Raw genomic sequence first — 19528 nt, 5'->3', positions numbered from 1 at the left:
AAGGGTATCTCTATGGCTATTGAGAGGTAGTTGGACTCTTTCGAAATCTCAGACTCACCTTTCTGCAGTGGCTCGGATCCTGTGGATCTGGCTGCAGAGAACATCTTGTTTTTTCTTGTGGAAATACGCTACCACACACCTATCCTCAAACTCATGAAGCCTCTTCAGCTCCTCTCGGCCCAGGTAAAGCTCTGACAGAGGGAGAGAAAATTACAAACAAGTCCATATTTCAAACAAACTCACTTAGAAGTACTGTAGCATTTTCCTACCACGTGAAAATGCTTTGAATCAATACTGTCATAGAACAACAGCGTAGTAGACTAAGGCTAAATCAGTTGTACTCATCCAAAAACACACACACACACACACACACACACACACACACACTCACTAAGCCGACAGGAGTCCCTCTCCTTCTCAGACAAGCCCCTGTGTTTCCGGTAAATGGCGGTCACACACAGGGTCATGTGACTCAGGCTGATGAGGGGCGGGGGCAGCCACGGCTTCTCCTGATAGGTCATGATGTAACGGTAACGGTTGTACATCCACAGCTTTTTGGACGCGAACTTCATTTTAAAGTAGACATTGCTGTCAAAAAAAGATCCATAACAAACCATAAAGCACTGAGAGATGCTGCAAAACCCAATTTGTACATAAAGCATAAACATCAGGCAGAAAAAGACAGATTCAAAAGACAATTTATATTTTTGATGGAGGGTTTAGAGTCCCTACTTGAGAAGGGCAAGGAGGACATTGACCATGATGAGGTACTGGAAGAAGAGGTAGACGGCCTGGAGGAAAGGGTGGAGGAAAGCCCCGGGGGCACACGGCTTGCCTTCTGCACAGGCTGCCATAAACACAAAAGGGACGGGGGTCTCAAATGGCATCATATTCCCATTGACTGTGGCCCATACAGGAGTCACCCCCACAACTCTGGTGTTGCAAGCAACTCCAATCAAACGGAACCACTACTGTAACTGGTCACTGGTTAGTAGTTACTCACCGTCTATTTCATCGGGGTACCCTTCTCCAAACATCATCCAGTACGGCTGGTTGACCACATCTCTGAGCAGGGTCCATGAAGGAGCTTCGTCTGGAGACAAGATGGCCTTCCTGGACACCCCGAAACTCAGCAGCACGATGGCCATCATGACCACAATGTAAAACATGTTACTGGTCTGAGCAAATGGGTCGAGAACATAGAGGATTTTTTTTTTTAAATGGGCGATTCCACGCAAGCGGGAGTGGTAAATATTTTTGGTATCTCAGAGTGTTCTGGCAATTCTCACATGGAAACTTCATTGAGAGGAAGGATGTTTGACATACTTTTTACATTTGTATCAAACATTGTTTTTTGTTTTTTCACCATGATAAAATGTTCCATTTTAAGCCCTTTTTAGAACTACGGTGCATTCGGGAAGTATTCAGACCCCTTGACTTTTTTCCACATTTTGTTCCGTTACAGAATTATTCTAAAATTGACAAAATAAAAATAAATCCTCATCAATCTACACACAATACCCCAAAATGACAAAGTGAAAACAGGTTTTTACAAATGTTTACAAATTTATTAAAAAAGTAAAACTGAAATACCTTATTTACATAAGTATTCAGACCTTCGCTATGAGACTGGAACTTGAGGTGCATCCGGTTTCCATTGATCATCCTTGTTTTTACACCTGTGGTAAATTCAATTGATTGGACATGATTTGGAAATGCCCACACCTGTCTATATAAGGTCCCACAGTTGACAGCGCATGTCAGAGCAAAAACCAAGCCATGAGGTCGAAGAATTGTCCGTACAGTTCCGAGACAGATTGTGTCGAGGCACAGATTTGGGAAAGGTTACCAAAAAATGTCTGCAGCGTTGAAGGTCCCCAAGAACACAGGGGCCTCCATCAAGTAAAGTGGTCTGAATACTTCCCTATGCTGTGGCATTAGGGCTGGCACAGTTACCGTATAACTGTGTAACCAATGGTTATGAATGAAGACCACCATGAAAATAAAATAACCGGCATAACTGTTTTCTTTTTTGTGGAACGAACAGCTGACTGAAGAAGAGATGGCCAGGCATTTGTGTGGTTGAGCCCGTTTCTGCGGTAACATGGACTCTTTACAACATAATGAAACTTTGTTGCTCCTTGCTGAAACAAGCCTTCGGGTGCCTAGGCAACGCCGCGCTCCCTGCAGCAGCAGCACACCTAGAAATATAATGAATAGAACGGGCTTGGAACATCTAAGCCTGGAAATTTGGCTAGTAAACTCATGGATACCCTCGCAATGGCTGGCTGGTAATTTCCATGGTAATCACATCACAAATCGCAAATCATAGGACATATTGATGGGTACACTTCCTGCTTTTATTTCCTGCTTTGATCCTATGGGTACACTCGCAATGGCCACCAGTACACCCATTATGCCATAATTTATTTGAATGGGGACGCCGGTTCTACTAATTCTATAATGGTGACCACGGTCATTTGGCTGACCAATAAATGTTATCCAAAATTCCATGACCGTCACATCCCTATGTGGCATAAGTCAGTGTTTTTCATTCTGGTGTTAGGGGGGCACACAAGGGTGCACATTTTAGTTGTACAAGCAACAAAATAAAATCCCTGATTCTCATCAACAAGCCCTTGATTCGCATTATCAGGTATTTTATTGCTAAACTAGAACTAAAATGTTCATCCCTTTGGGTCCCTATAGACCAGGGGTATTCAACTCTTACCCTACGAGGTCCGGAGCCTGCTGGTTTTCTGTTCTACCTGATAATTAATTGCACACACCTGGTATCCCAGGTCTAAATCAGTCCCTGATTAAAGGGGAACAATGGAAAAATGCAGTGGAACTGGCTTTGAGTTCCAGAGTTGTGTTTGAGGGCTATAGACCAAGATTTTAAAAACACTGGGCTGTGATTAGGTGGAGCTATGTATTTTATTTAACTTGGCAAGTCAGTTAAGAACAAATTCTTATTTACAATGACGACCTACCCCGGCCAAACCCTCTCCTAACCCGGACGACGCTGGGCCAATTGTGAGCCGCCTGTTGTGATACAGCCCGCGATTGAACACTGGCCTGTAGTGACGCCTCTAGCACTGCGATGCAGTGCCTTAAACCGCTGCGTCACTCAGGATCTCTATTACACTAACCCAGTAGAGTGTGCCTGAAATGGCTTACAAAAGTAGTGCACTATATAGGGAATATAGTTTTGTACGTACCCTAGATGTTAGCCCAAGGAAGGAAACGCTGTACTCACCATCTTGGTGATCATGGTGAGGTAGTGTCCAGCGTGCTGGTTGACCGCTAGCAGGTCCAGCATCCGGACATACCAGAAGATGATGTCCAGGCAGTAGGTGATCCGCCCTGCTGTCCGGTAGGACCCGCTGTGCCAGCGCAGTGCCAGCCCCACCAGGAAGAGGAGGATGGCCAGGAAGTCAGACACGTTCCAGTACTCTCCGAACCACACCTTCAGCTTCTGACTGGGCTTCCTCGGCTCCGACATGAACACCTAACAGGTAGACACAAACCACACATTTGTCACATTTACTGATTTCTTTGGCTATACTAGGCGGTATTACAGTCGTAGTTTGAAAAGAGCCAAGTTGGAGAGACTTTCCATTTCTCTTGAGCTACGTTTTATAGCCTACCTTTTAGGAGTGCGATGATTTTTAACGGAGACAAATATGAGTGTAACTGACATAAAGGCCACAAGATGTCACCCAATTATTTTCCAAACACTTTCACTGGCTGCCACTGCTCTTGCTCAACAAAAAATTCCCTCTGTTTCATCACAACTTTTGGGGATATTTCAACAAATCTGCTAAATGACTTAAATGTAAATGTAAATGTAAAACGATGTTGTGGTTAAATTGATCTAATTTTTTGAAATTTTGAAAAAGTTGTAGATATATTCCAATGACGTTAGATCTATAATTTCTTTTTTTAAATATACAAGTAGAAAAGCCTTAAGGTAAATGTAGATCATTTGAGTAAAGTAGTAATATGTTGGATGAGTGTGTTGGGGTCAACCGCCCCCCCTCTACTATGAGGTAACTGGCCCCTCTTTTTCATGAATTAAAAACTATTGAAACCCTTTTGCTCCTGAATATCATTTTAAAGACTACAGGGATTTAAAATATTGCATTATTCAAATACTACTTAGTGTAATTGTACATAATGTATTGTTTTGAAAAGGAACAACAAAGAAAATTAATGTGCAGGTGAGTTAAAAAGAGGGACTTTACATCAAATCTCCTCATAGAGTGGATATTAATGGTGACATGCGCAACACCCCCCCACCCCCCATATTTTATTTAAATAATTAGTATTACTTACTAAAGAATTTCCAAATAAAACTGATTAAATTGATTTTAACACACCCACACTGTGTGAGATCCTATGCCATGCTTCCCAAAATATTTGACCAATAAAAATTACAACATTTCTCTCATCTCTGTTTTCATAATTTCCCATCAATTCGGAAGTGGCTGAATCTCACCGGAGAAATTATCTGAGCGAGAAATGCAGAGCCCCTTTCTCAGTATGTGTAGCCACGATGCTGTCTGGAACAAAATAGTATAGCTGGTAGCATTTGATTGATTGATGCCAGAAAGCATTTGGCCTACCTTGATCATTTAAAAAAAATAAAGGACAGCCAATCAGCATTGAGCTGAGCTCAACTGTGGGTAGTCCTGGTGCAGCAAAACTCCCACCAAGGTAGGCAGACCAGTTTGGATTTGGCTTCACACCAATCAAATCACATCCTAAGCAAAACATTGTCAGAAAAACATGTCTGTTTCTGGTCTGCTTGTGTTGATGTCCTGCAGTAGCTAGCTTGCTAAATCAACCCTTTCCTAAGACATGGATGGGGATTTAGACTTGTGGTTTTGACTTAATTCTCTGTACGGGCCAATTATTATGATGGCGATTCTGACCTAACCATAAATTAACATATTATGCCACTGGCCTGAGAGGCTTGAAGTTCAATATGTGGCCTAGATGTTAACTAGCTAGCTAACCTAGCTGGTTCATTGTTGCACATGCGAGGAAGTTAGGCTAGCAAGCATTTTAGCTAGGTAGCCTATGACAACAAAAAGTGTAGTGTATGACAGAGCCATATAGGTTTTGCCAACATGAAAGAGAGGAGGATGGCATTGACATTCAACTAGTACAAGTAGAGTAAGAGAAACCTTTTTTATTGTACACACACACTCTCACTCACACACACACACACACACACACACACACACACAGAGAGAGAAACCTGCACCATGGACAGCCACATTATATTTAGCAACATTGACTTGACTAAATCGTTTTTTGGTATCTATAAGTTTGTTTTCAGTATATTAAACTGAACATGTATAGCCCTGTTGATTTGATGTTTAAATGTTTACGTTGAAATGGTGCTGGAATAACAGAGGCAGTGCTCCTGGTTCTAAATCAGTAGCCAGTTGTTAAGTAAACTCTAGAAAACATTAACTTGCTTGACCATGCTGCAGGTCATATTACTGTTTGTTACATGTAATATTTGCTTTGTGGACTTCATGAAACAGATGTTGGTCTCTGGTTTTGGCATTAAACAAATGTATGTGTAGTTGAATTTATTCTGCCACTGACTGTTTTCTTTTTGTTGTCAAGGTCTTATTGTAGACCTATATCAAGGTGGCATATTATTAAGGAATGGGTAATAGAGCAAAAAACGTATATATGTGTATATGTATGTTGTAATATAGATTTTATTTTTTACTAGTTTGGCATGGCTTCATCAGCTGTAGCCTACATTATCTACTTAATTACAGCGCCCCTGATCTCTCACGTATGGCTCCTGAACTTGAATCAGCAGCAATAACAGAGGACACTTGCACTTTTTCTCGAGCTAGGTTTTGTAGCCTAAAAGCCTAACTTTTAGGAGGATGATTTGCAGGCAGAGACAAATAACTGGGGATTCAATGTTAATTGAAAATGAAAACGAGCAATGCTCGCTCACCATGGTAGACTGTGTGCGTGTTGCGCCTTTTCCCTTTCAATGATGATCACATTTTTGGATTGCACATCGACTCACTTGCCCTCCTCCTTTCCATTATAAATATTTGTTTACGGACACTGTAAACAAATATTTGCGCTACAGTCCCATAGCCCTCTAGTGCAGAGGGAGTTTAACACTTTCTTTACTGCAATACTGTAGCGGTAGAGGTTGTAGTAGTATGAGTAGACTACAGCGGTCTGATCCTTTTTTTAAACCTTTATTTTATCAGGGAGTCATACTGAGACCAAGGTCTCTTTTACAGATGAGCACTGAATTACAGAAATGAGTCAATTACAGAGGGAAACTGAAGAAGGTGGTTTGGTGTCTGATGTATTGTTGCCTATGGAAACTGTCTGCATCACAATGATGTCACAGAGTATGTTTTTGATGTAATAATGGTGAACAGAATAATTCAATCAGTGTTTGCCACTGTTGTTGAACCATAGCCTATGATTTGCAGTAACATGATAATACAGCTTAATTTGTTGTCAGATAGTGTTCCTCAAGTAGGCTACATTAGGCTACAGGTAAGTAGCCTAAATATGTAGTCAGAAAATGTTATTAATTTATGTTTTACTAGTTGTAGGCTACTGATTCTGAAATAGTGTAGTTGTGGTGATTTTATACCAGGGGTTAAATGATAATACAACAAAGTTGAAATCCATAAAAAATATAATTTTATACCCTTTTCAGACACAGGGGCACAACTTTCACTGGTGACAGGGAGGACATGACCCCCCACACACACACATTTTGAAATTGCATTTTTCTCCCCCCCAGTTTTATCATTCTATTGTGATACAAACAGAGGCATCGGAGTGCTTTAGGACCATGTGGACACCTCGGAGCGGTCGGGTAGGCTGTTTGGTGGTTTCAGCCAGATGGATTTAGGACTGCGCCGGACACCACAAAGCGTGCAGAGGTACTCTTTATTTAACTGATGTAGCTGGCAAGGTAACTACTGTTTGACTTAATAGAAGAAGAAGAAACATGTTCCCAGAGCTGAGCTAGTAGTGTAACTGACATGTAATGTTCGCTAATGTTTCATCCCCTCTCGACTGAAGTTCAGTCTGAAGTGAATGAGCTAGCTAGCTAGTAGCTGCTAGAGGCTAGAGCTGAACTGGCTATCTGTCAGGTAGTTGTGTGTGTGGAAATGTTTTGTCCCGTTTCAACAGCCAGGGAAGACCAGTCTGAATTTTGCAGTAAATTGTGACAATCAGTGAATGGATATAACGTTCCATCTTGAGTTGATGGGTAGACTACAGTCTGGGATCTGGGAATTATGGTCATTTCAATGATTGAACCATTGATTCTGTTCTTGGATAATATAATGTATAAATGTACACCAAGGTCATTCTTTGTTATGCCTCATCTGAGCAGGATCAGATGGTGACAGGTCTCCGCTGGGTCAAGCAACCAGAGAAGACCAGTCTGTGGTGGAGCTGAGGTGAACTTTTGTAGATGCAATACTTTATTATCTCTGAGCAGAAAACACTGGACAAGCAAGAAGCTTCATGCTATTTTAAGAGTCTGACAAACCTCAAGTTGATTTCCAAACTGTATCAAAGGTTGATAGGCTTTTCCCAATGGCACAAAACATGTAGAACAAAAATGTGAGAAAGACCTTCGAGACACTATTGATGATAATGAATGGATACAGATATGTTAGAATGCCCAGTCATGGAGACTGTTATCAGAAGAAACTGTAGCATTTATAGCGGCTAAGAAATGCATTGCTATTAATTTGAAGGTTGGTTATCCTCCCACAATGTCACAATGGATGGCAGAAATGTCAAGTTATCACTAGATTTGATTTATTACCAGATTAAGGGTATATTGTGCAACTTTCATAAGGTCTGGATGCCTTATATGGAATACTGTACGACAAAGGAGTCTGTACTGAAAACAGGCCCACGTCAAGGGAGATACCTATTTAGGCAATCCCTAGCTGCTGGGCTGCTCAGTCCTGGTACTGGGGGTCTGCTGTACTGTTGTCTCTCTGACCTTGGCTTAACACACCTGAAACCAATAATGAATGTTTCACTAAGATCCGAAAGCTGAGTGGGGTGGGTTGTGGCGATGTAGGGCGGTGAACCCCTAGGGGCAGGACGAGGCGACCCAGCTATATTGTGTGCAAGTATAAAGAGCTCTACAGTACTATTAGGCCTACGATATGATTTACAGTGCCCTCTGTAATTCTTCTTTTGGCTCAATGCTCAAAGTTTGGATTTGAAATCAAACAATGACTACGAAGTTAAAGTGCAATTGTAAATAAACGTAAGTATCAAAAGTAAAAGTAAGTAAAATTCCTTATATTAAGCAAAGCAGATGGCACCATTTTCTTGATGACATTTTTTACAGCTAGCCAGGGGTACACTCCAACACTCAGACATGTTTTACAGCTAGCCAGGGGTACACTCCAACACTCAGACATGTTTTACAGCTAGCCAGGGGTACACTCCAACACTCAGACATGTTTTACAGCTAGCCAGGGGTACACTCCAACACTCAGACATGTTTTACAGCTAGCCAGGGGTACACTCCAACACTCAGACATTTTTTACAGCTAGCCAGGGGTACACTCCAACACTCAGACATTTTTTACAGCTAGCCAGGGGTACACTCCAACACTCAGACATGTTTTACAGCTAGCCAGGGGTACACTCCAACACATCATTTACAAGCCATGTATTTGCGTTTAGTGAGTCTGCCAGATGGTAGTAGGGATGACCACGTGTTCTCTTCATAAGTGCGTGAATTGGACCATTTCCCTGTCCTGCTAAGCATTCAACATGTAATGTGTACTTTTGGGAGTCGTGGAAAATATTTGGAGTAAAAAGTACATCCTTTTCTTTAGGAATGTAGTGAAGTAATTGTAAAAAAAAATACCCCAGAAAACTACTTACAGTAAGTAGTACTTTAAAGTATTTTTACTTAAGTGCTTTACACCACTGATTGTTGAATTGTGAGGTGGCAGGTAGCCTAGTGGTTAGAGCGTTGGGCCACTAATCGAAAGGTTGCTAGATCGAATCCCCGAGCTGACAAGGTAAAAATCTGTTGTTCTGCCCCTGAACAAGGCAGTTAACACTAGACCGTCATTGTAAAGAAATAATTTGTTCTTAACTGACTTGCCTAGTTAAATACAAATTGTTTGTCAATTTCTCAGAGATTGTTACTACATTCAAAATGTGATAGGAACAACTTCCATCTGTCTGCTACAAATTTGTATAAGTACACTCAAAAAATTAGGGGTTCAACAAGGGTTCTTCTAAGATCCCCAAAGTTCTTTGGAGAACCTTTGGGTTCTTGGCACTGAACATGGCCCCAAAATGTTCTTCCAAGAACCCCATTGGAGGTAGGGTTCATCGAGAAGGCTCCTTAGTTGGTGGGGGATCTTGCAGGAACCTAACTGCTCAACTGAAACATTTGGATTTGAAAGAACAGTAGGTCTAGGCACTTACCCTAAATTGAGGAGGTCGTTACATTTCAGTTAAGGTTTGTCCCTATATAGAAAATGTGTCCCTATAAAGAAAATGGTGAATGTAATCTGCATAATACTAAACCAATACCAATTGACATACCTTTGTTTGCCTCCTTGTCTGTATACCTACAGACACAAAAGTGAGCAGTTCAGTCATCTGCACGCAATACAGCTAGCCTTCAACATATTCTTATGGCCTACATATTCTCACCTCTTTGTTTATTGATATCCATTGAATTGTGTCCATTTTCTGTTTTAGAAAGATTTGCACAAATATGAAAAGATAGATGGTATTGTCATAAAACAATATCAATTTAGATCATATAAGGGACAAACCTTAAATTGAAGAGATCTTTACATTTTTCAGTTAATACCTGCACCTGCTGTCCTTTTAAAATTCAAATTCAAATGTTTCAGTTGGGCTGTTAGGTTCCTGCAAGAACCCCCACCAACTAAGGAGGTTCCTTGATAAACCCCACCGCCTATGGGGTTCTTGAAAGAACCTTTTGGGGGCAATTTTCAGTACCAAGAACCCTAAGGTTCTTCGACGAACTTTGGGGATCTTAGAAGAACCGTTGTTGAACCCCTCATTTTTTTTAATGTACTTTGAAGTTTGTTAAATACAATGACTTACCAATACAGTTAGTAGAAAGAAAACACATCGAGCTACCATAAAAACTGCTGAAAAACAACCCAACAGCACATCAATCAGCAATGTTTGTTGTTGTCAGGGAAACAATACTGAACATTCTATGCCAGAGTACTCTACTTTCTGAAAAGGTACAGACTCTTCTGATGCAACACTTTTTTTTTAATTGTCTGAAAGGTTAAACACTTTGAAATGTGATGTTTGGAACAACTTCAAATGTGCCATTTGAGAAAAATGGATGAACGTCTAATTCTGATGTGAAACTGTGAGAGTTGGTAGGAAGAATCACTATGTAAAGTCTCATGCAAAGTAGGAACAGTCTATTATTGTGGGGTTTAAAGAGATTCTCCGGTAGTTTTGTATACTTTTTAGCCAGCAGTTCTGAAAGTAGTGCTCGAGCCAAAAGTGGTCCCAGAAAATTGCATACTACATCACATATGTACACAACGTCATTGCTCTCTCTCTCTCGCCACTTGCTAGCTCACTTAAATGGCAAGGGGCTGAAGCTCATTAGCTAGAACTCTAATTGCTAGGGGGCTTACCCACACGTGGGGAAAATGTAGGGATAATGGCACTGCACAGCTACCAGTAAACCGTCACTTTCAAACTAGGGATTTTGTGGCTAATTGAGGTAAGACTAATTCCGCTCATAGATTATGCATGTATGAACTACACATTAACATATCCAGCCCAAAGCAGGAGGTTTATAAAATACGTGTTAGTCACCAAAGTTCCGGCGCATGTCTTTAAGTCATACAAACATGATGTCAATAGATGTATTGGTCTTGATGAAATGAATGATAACTTAAATATAGATTGAAAAAAACTGGTGGCACTTAATGCCCCTGACACAAGGTCCATTTAGCAATGCTCCTCTCCCCATTAGTAGGTATCCTCTAGGCTAATCTCTATTTCCCTTAGTTCAGTTATGCACTACACTCTCCTCAAAAGTAGTAGCCTATTCCAGAGATTGCCTACTCTATGTAGGATGTGATTTGAGAAGCATAATGTGGCTAGTGATTTGTTGGCTCCCGTGGCAACCTCTTACTTCACAATGGTGACGTCATAAAACATACTGTATAATTAATGACAGGCAGTGTGATTGGTTATCATTGTGATTCTCATATGCTTGATGGTCAGTTGAATTAAAAAGAAGAAGAACTTTATTTTCCCCGCAAGGGAACTTCTTTTTGGAGTGGTTCAGAAAATAAATAAATAACATAAACATAATAGGTTAGGCTACACAGCAGCTACCAGGGCGTGTTCTCAGAGCATGTACAGAAAGGGATATTAACAGTAATTTTCAACCTCTCCTTGTCCCAGTCTGTAATCCCCACATGTTTTAAGATGACCACCATCATTCCTGTTCCCAAGAACTCTAAGGCTTCATGCCATAATGACTACCGCCCTGTAACACTCACATCTGTAATCATGAAGTGCTTTGAGAGGCTGGTTATGGCACACAGCAACTCCATCATCCCAGACACCCTAGACCCACTCCAATTTGCATACCGCTCCAACAGATCCATAGACGATGCAATCTCAATTGCACTCCACACTGCCCTCACCCACCTAGATAAGAAGAATACCTATGTGAGAATGCTGTTCATTGACTACAGTTCAGCGTTTGTCCACACACTATGGTCCACTCCAAGCTTAGGACTCTGGGACTGAACTCCTCCCTCTGCAACTGGATCCTGGACATCCTGACGGGCCGACCCCAGGTAGTGAGGGTAGGCAACATCACATCCGCCACGCTGACCCTCAACACGGGGGCCCCACAGGGGTGTGTGCTTTGTCCCCTCCTGTACTTCATCATTAAATCATTAACGACTCCAACCACCCAAGCCATAGACTGTTCTCTCTGCTTCCACATGGCAAGCGTTACCAGTGCATTGTCTGACACCAATAGGCTCCTAAACAGCTTCTATCCCCATGCCAAAATGACTGCTTAATAGCTAAAAATATGCACTGTCTCTATGCACACTCACAGCGCCCTACACACTTACTCACACTGACACTCCAACACACATACAAACACTCACTCTATCATTTGCTCACACGCACACATTTATACTGACTCTACACACATCCACTCACATACAATCATCATATACGCTGCTGGTACTCTTCAATCATCAAGTTTGAATTACAAACAAGTGCATTTTTAAGGTTAGCAATTACAATGTCCTGCTAAGTTAAAGACGAGACTGCATGCAAAATAAAGGAAATGTGTGAAGTTGTATTCCTACTGGGTATGAGGTTGAACAGTGATAAAAGAGGGGGAGAACATGTGAAAAGAGAACGAGACGAGTGAGAGCAAGAGAAATAGAGAGGAAAATGATAGAGATGTGAAATTCCCTATCAGGTATAACAGATAAACTGTGTCAGACCTTTTGAGTCTAACATGCCAGAAATAAGACCGCTGTTCTCAGAGCAAGTTTAGTCTTCAATTTATTACACACTCACCTCTCTTATTTTCTCCACCGCAGTGGATACAATATAGGCAATGACCAGCCACTCCTGAGTGCTGGGCCGATCCTCCATCTTCACCAGAACAATGTAGGAGAACAGCATGAGAAAGGCCAGGTAGGACATCTAGACCACACAGTGAAAAAGCATCAGCTCACGGACCAGAGTGAAAACATCACCAAGACACAGGGATCTAGTGAATCGAATCACTGTCATTCGTATCAGACTGAGGAATATTTTCAACAAAAGGTCTTTGTATAATACGCATGTCCTGAGGCGTAGAAGAGTATGATTCCTTTTTTCCCCCTCGACATATTGCAAACTGTATGGGAGAAATGACAGTGATTAACAGACGTGGGGTGGGTGCATGCTGCTAGCTCACCGTGTGGAACATGAACTTGACGACAGGAGCGTTGTAGAACTCGTACAGCCTCCTGGTCCAGAAGAGACACGGCGTGGTAACGGGTATGACTGTGTCAGCTTCGGGGTCTGAGATCCTCTCCCAGCATGCTGACCCCTTCTCCACATCCTGGCCCTCCTTCAGAGCACCACGAGATCCGGGCCACGTTCATTAGGGCACACATCAGAAAAGGTTTTGCAACGGAAATCAATAATGAGAAAAGTCCCTCCCTGTTTCAGTCCATTTCCTACCATTTGATGTCTAATAAAAACGACCCCGGTATCAACATTAGCATCAATCTCACATTAGAATACCAACCTAGATGACAGGAATTTGAAGGACTGAAATTCAGAGTACGGTGTACATTTTGGCACCTTAGTTACTGTATGCCCCTCCTCCTGGGCTGCCTCTGGTCTCCCCGTGTCCCAAATAAACTGCAAAGCCTCCTGGGACTGGGGCACATGGGACATATCCGCCTGGCTCTTAAAGTCTAGTAGCAGGATGGCAGGGGGCATGAGGATGCTCAGGATGATCTGACACACACAATATTGAGACACATAAACAAAAATCTAATCTGAGGGGTGACTGTTAGAACAGTACAACATCGACTGATATTACTACAATAATAATATTAATAGACTAATAGACTATTAATAGACCAATCATATGAATATACTAATTGACATAAGAATACACTTGAACTAATGCTTATTTATGCTGTCATTCAATCTTATCATGGAAAGAACATTGAGGTGCACGGGTTTTACATTACTTTCCAGAATCTTAAAAGGAGACAAGGTGCCTAGAACACTCAAACTGTTGGCCCTTGGGCTAGATACAGCCCATGAACTGATTTAATGCGATCTGCGGTTGTCTTAGTAAGTACGGCCCGTGGCTTTTGAGGGCAAGGCCATACAGGGTGGCCCTCCAGACCGTGTTGAAGACAAAATGAGTTTGAGACCCTCACTTTGAACCAGGAGTTCTTCCTCATGTTGAGGCGGCCGGTCCACAGGTCGGTGAGCAGCATCTGGGTGCAGGAGTGGGAGACGAAGGGGCGGAGCCGGGAGGACACGGCCATCTGCAGGCAGGTGAAGTGGCTCCAGGCCTCCATCTCCGAGGTCAGCAACTTCATGGCCATGCGCTCGTTCTGCCTGAAGGCATTGTCCAGTACGTCTACAGCCAGTTGACCAAAGTCCCTGCGGCCATCCATGCCACAACACACGAACATTGATAAACACAGACCGGAAAACACACACTCATAAACATAGTAATATACACACACAACCACAAAAGTCCACTCTGCTGAAACAACATACACAAAACCCCAGAGACACACTACTACTAAACAAACATTTCAAGATGTGTACAAGGAAAGACTGACAGCGAGTAGGTTTTGAGTTGCTCCGCTGTGGTGTCATCCATGTTGTTTTGCTGAGCCTCGTGGGCCATGGCGCGGTACAGCTTACAAGCCACCGTAGCCCGGACCATGGCCTCCTCCCCGTGCTGCCACAGGAACAGCGCCATCTGCTGGCGTCTCTGCAGCACGGCCCACACAAACAGGTCGTTGAAGTTGAACACAACCAGAGAAGAGTCGCCTAGCTTGGAGCTCTGCTGCTGGGCTTCCTTCGGGTCCCTGGGGACCATGGATCTCTCCTGGAGAGAAAGGAGGGATGGGAGAGGCGGCCAGCCAATGAGAACACTAATGCACATGGGGTATTTGTAGCCACAGAATATACTAGCAATCAATAGGCTGTGTGTGTGTGTGTGTGTGTGTGTGTGTGTGTGTGTGTGTGTGTGTGTGTGTGTGTGTGTGTGTGTGTGTGTGTGTGTGTGTGTGTGTGTGTGTGAGTGAGTGTGGAGACAAGTGTCTTTAAAAGACTGCATTTGTAGGTGAAAAGTTAGCGTAGTCCCAGATCGGTTTGTGCTTGTCCCAGATCTCTCACAGACCTTGCGTTTGTAGGGCTGAGCAGTGTGGAAGACAGGTGGGCTTGACGGACTGTTGTTAGGGCTTTGGGGTGGGTGAAGGGTGCAGGCTTCCCTGTTTGGTCCGGGGTCCTGAACTATCCTGTCCAGTCCAGTGTCCTGGAAATGATGGCCACTCAAATCAGTGCAAAGTGAAATGTACACCAGGTTACATTTCAAAATAAAAACATAACAAACAAAAAAGAATACTGCTATATTATTGGTGTCCATTTTTACAACTGCTTGACGGCCAAGGGTGATATCTTGCCCTGCGTGTACTGTACACAGACATTTAACATGGGCTTTGTTATAGACCAACTACATTGTAGTCACACTGCATGCAACATCCAATGGCTGTGTGCCATGCTATCGACTAAGTAGTGGGGCTCCACATTACTATGGTTGTGTTCCTCTGCCAAGACGTTGCTGACGCATGCCAGATCTTACAACACCTGGATAGGTATTATATGTAGGCTGATGAAAAACTTGAAATATCCTTATTCATGTCACTGAGCGAGAGAGGGGAATGTAGAACGTTTACATTCTGTCAGAATATTCTAGTGCTAGACATCAGGGATCCTATGGATGGAGAATGGCGACAGTCTGGTACAAGTCATGACAGCCTTGAGTTGGGGAGAAGTGAGGAATTTGGACATAGGTCAGATGAAGTGAGGAAGAACAGATATCACTAAAGTTCTGTCTAGCACAGAGGTGTATTGGCTGTTCAGCGATGTAAGGAGGAGACTCAACATGGGAGGAATGGTTAAATACCAGGGCTTGTGTGAATATGTCTTGGTCTGTTCAGCAGTCTGACCCTTTGGGGGAATAAACTTGGTTTGAGCTTTAACAATCGTCCGTGAGTTTTTACTCAGTTCATTTAGAACCTAACAAGGCCAATCAGCTAACCACATCACACACTGAGTATACAAAACATTTAGAACACCTGTTCTTTCCATGACATAGAATGACCAGGTGAAAGCTATGATTCCTTATTGATGTCACTTGTTAACTCCACATCAATCAGTGTAGATGAAGGGGAGGAGACAGGATAAAGAAGGATTTTTAAGCCTTGAGACAATTGAGACATGGATTTTGTATCTGTGCCAATCAGAGGGTGAATGGGCAAGACAAAAGTGCCTTTGAACGGGTTATGGTAATAGGTGCCAGGCCCAGGTTTGTGTCATGAACTGCAACGCTGCTGGGTTTGTCACACTCAACAGTTTCCTGTGTGTATCAAGAATGGTCCACCACCCAAAAAACATCCATCCAACTTCACACAACTGTGGGAAGCATTGGAGTCAACATGGGCCAGAATCCCTGGGGAACACGTTCGATATGCCCAGACGAATTGAGGCTGTTCTGCGGGCAAAAGGGAGGGGTGAAACTCAATATTAGGAAGGTTCCTAATGTTTTGAATACTCAGTGTACGTTATAGCAATATGGTGCCCGACGGCACAGTCGATGACTTGACACGCAAACATTGGTTGATGCATGCAACGTCTGAGCAGAGGAACACAACCTATATCGTATGATGCGGTCAGTTGATAGGACTAGGTTAAACACCTATCCAGACGCTGTGACATCTGGCAGGCAACTGCAAAATAGTCGGCCTGAAACGCGACCATGGCCACTTACCATGCAGTGGGCATGTAAGCGGTTATAGTAGGCCCGGAAGTGTTTCCGTGTGTATGTGCTCCGATAGGCTCCTCCTATCAGATACTCAATCACCTGCCCCACGTCTATGAGGGAGACTCTGTATCCTTTGGGTATATGGTTCTACACACAAATGCACACACACGCACAAAAACACACGCACACACACACATAAATATTTCCACACACAAATACTATAGAAACACACATAGGAAAACCTTACATTTTCACCAATGTTGCATGTTCAACAGTATTCACCTGTTTCACATCTTCCACAAGGTGATGGAGGAAATTGTCTGTTGGTCCCTGTTGCTACAAAAAGTGATGACATGTCATGTCTTCATTATCCACAATCAACTCAGAAACAACCAAATGCCAACCAGAATAATACATAAATGGCTAGTTATCTGGATTATAATACATTTGTTCCTACGGAATGAAGTGGTAGACCAGATAAAAAATGACCATAATTTTAACTTTCAGAAAACAAACTTCCACAATTTTATATGATCATATATGTTGTTACTTGTCTCCTTATGGAGCTACATCGTTTAAAAAGTGATGAATTATTGAATATTGTTTATAACTGGAAAGATCATACACAGCTGGACTCATGACAAAGAGCTATGTGTTCTACAAAACATCTTCAAACAGTGGGAAAACCAAACAATCAAAGAGATACTTCCACTGTATTTTTTTACCTTTATTTAACTAGGCAAGTCAGTTAATTAAGAACAAATTCTTATTTTCAATGACGGCCTAGGAACAGTTGTTCAGGGGCAGAACGACAGATTTGTACCTTTTCAGCTCGGGATTTGATCTTGCAACCTTTCGGTTACTAGTCCAACGCTCTAACCACTAGGCTACACTGCCAGCCCCACTGTATTATTGTGATTGCAAATAAAACCACTGCTATGGCAATTATGGTATATGAGTAAGCTAATAGTACTGTCAATATGAAAACACAGAATTGCTTCTTTATGTACAGCATACAATATATTGTAACTCATAAATACAGAGCTGAAAAGGTGATAAGAGAGAAAGAGATTAAGTCATTACCGTGTTATAGAGCTCTTCCAGACGTGAAACGGTCAGGAAGTGGTTCATGGTCATACCGTTGTCGATCAACAGTTTGACAAAGCCAACCCGGTCCATGATGAGAGCATCCAGCATGGCCTGCTCCAACGAGCCAACCTGACAGACAACAACCACCACCATCAAGCATGACTGTCATACCATCAAACACAGCAGTTCCATTTTACTTCCTGAATACAAAAAAATACAAAAAAAATTCAGCATAAAATCAATGACACTGGGCAGCCTTGCCCTGGCTGCCTCCTTGTCTGTGTTACCTGCCAGTACTGGCCGTACACTTGGATGTGTTTGTTAGCCACGTCTGCTCTGTCCCAAGCCAGAGCCGTACTGAGCTGCTCCGCTGGAGATGACTTGGTACCTGTCAATTGTCACAAAATCTGTTAACGACTGTGGGCCGATCCTAACGCAACATCTGCCCTGCCTAACTCACAATTTTAAAGATCATGTATAGATTTATTGGACATTTGAGTGAACTCATATTTCAAGTTAGGATTCAGCCCTGAGAACACATAGAACAGGCACGACTAGGGCTGTTATGGTGACCGAGACATGACCGCGGTCAAATTCCATGTGACTGTTAAGTCACAGTCTCCTCCAAGCTCTGATGCTGCTGATGGTCATTAGTAGCCTACCAAACTTGCTAGCTGCCTGGTACTCAGCACTCTATTGTCCCTCTAATCACTCTGACCTTTCCAATAGTTAATGCAATTCCATGAGAAAACAAAGTTTTGATGGCCTCTATTAAAATGAGGATCCCCTCAGCTTTCTATAGGCTAGGTCAACTATATTTATTTCTCAACTTCCCTAATATTAAGCACTTTGTTTCTCTTTACAACAGGTTTACAGCCTACCTGGCTGGCATGAAAACGAACCACGGGAAATGTGTCCTCCATTCCCTATTTAAGAGCATAAATTATATGTATTTTTTCCCCTGCCCGTTTCGAAACAGGTGCATGATAATGGTCAATTCGAAATCAAAACAAATTTCACAGATATATTATTTATAAACTCAAAAAAAGCAAAAAAAGAAACGTCCTCTCACTGTCAACTGCATTTATTTTCAGCAAACTTAACATGTGTAAATATTTGTATGAACAGAACAAGATTCAACAACTGAGACATAAACTGAACAAGTTCCACAGACATGTGACTAACAGAAATGGAATAATGTGTCCCTGAACAAAGTGGGGGTTAAAATCAAAAGTAACAGTCAGTATCTGGTGTGGCCACCAGCTGCAATAAGTACTGCAGTGCATCTCCTCCTCATGGACTGCACTAGATTTGCCAGTTTTTGCTGTGAGATGTTACCCCACTCTTCCACCAAGGCACCTGCAAGTTTCTGGGGGGAATGGCCCTAGCCCTCACCCTCCGATCCAACAGGTCCCAGACGTGCTCAATGGGATTGAGATCCCGGCTCTTCGCTGGCCATGGCAGAACACTGACATTCCTGTCTTGCAGGAAATCACGCACAGAACGAGAAGTATGGCTGGTGGCATTGTCATGCTGGAGGGTCATGTCAGGATGAGCCTGCAGGAAGGGTACCACATGAGGGATGTCTTCCCTGTAACACACAGCGTTGAGATTGCCTACAATGACAACAAGCTCAGTCCGATGATGCTGTGACACATCGCCCCAGACCATGACGGACCCTCCACCTCCAAATCGATCCCGCTCCAGAGTACAGGCCTCGGTGTAACGCTCATTCCTTCGACAATAAACGCAAATCCGACCATCACGCCTGGTGTGACGACCCTCCCACTCTGTCTGCCGTATTCTTTCTCTGCT

The 19528-nt window shown here is 42.7% G+C and overlaps 1 protein-coding gene across 1 annotated transcript in view; it reads right to left on the bottom strand.

Moving 5' to 3' along the window:
- The window catches only part of LOC120063546 (transient receptor potential cation channel subfamily M member 6-like), a 52491-nt gene that overhangs the window by 23057 nt on the left and 9906 nt on the right, over window positions 1-19528 (bottom strand). Inside the window, exons 10-23 of the mRNA XM_039013905.1 lie at window positions 18001-18101; window positions 17708-17842; window positions 16907-16960; window positions 16631-16771; window positions 14415-14686; window positions 14001-14229; window positions 13441-13566; window positions 13016-13162; window positions 12631-12759; window positions 3260-3511; window positions 1004-1178; window positions 733-847; window positions 392-588; window positions 59-191 (exon numbers count right to left, since the gene is read on the bottom strand). Of these exons, the coding sequence (XP_038869833.1) occupies window positions 59-191; window positions 392-588; window positions 733-847; window positions 1004-1178; window positions 3260-3511; window positions 12631-12759; window positions 13016-13162; window positions 13441-13566; window positions 14001-14229; window positions 14415-14686; window positions 16631-16771; window positions 16907-16960; window positions 17708-17842; window positions 18001-18101 (2206 nt within the window). The remainder of the gene's footprint in view (window positions 1-58; window positions 192-391; window positions 589-732; window positions 848-1003; window positions 1179-3259; window positions 3512-12630; window positions 12760-13015; window positions 13163-13440; window positions 13567-14000; window positions 14230-14414; window positions 14687-16630; window positions 16772-16906; window positions 16961-17707; window positions 17843-18000; window positions 18102-19528) is intronic.

Source organism: Salvelinus namaycush, chromosome 18 (genome assembly GCF_016432855.1).
Source record: "Salvelinus namaycush isolate Seneca chromosome 18, SaNama_1.0, whole genome shotgun sequence".
Lineage (NCBI taxonomy): Eukaryota > Metazoa > Chordata > Actinopteri > Salmoniformes > Salmonidae > Salvelinus > Salvelinus namaycush.
The sequence above is the reverse complement of the archived record's forward strand: the minus strand, read 5'-3'. Positions and strand labels throughout refer to the sequence as shown.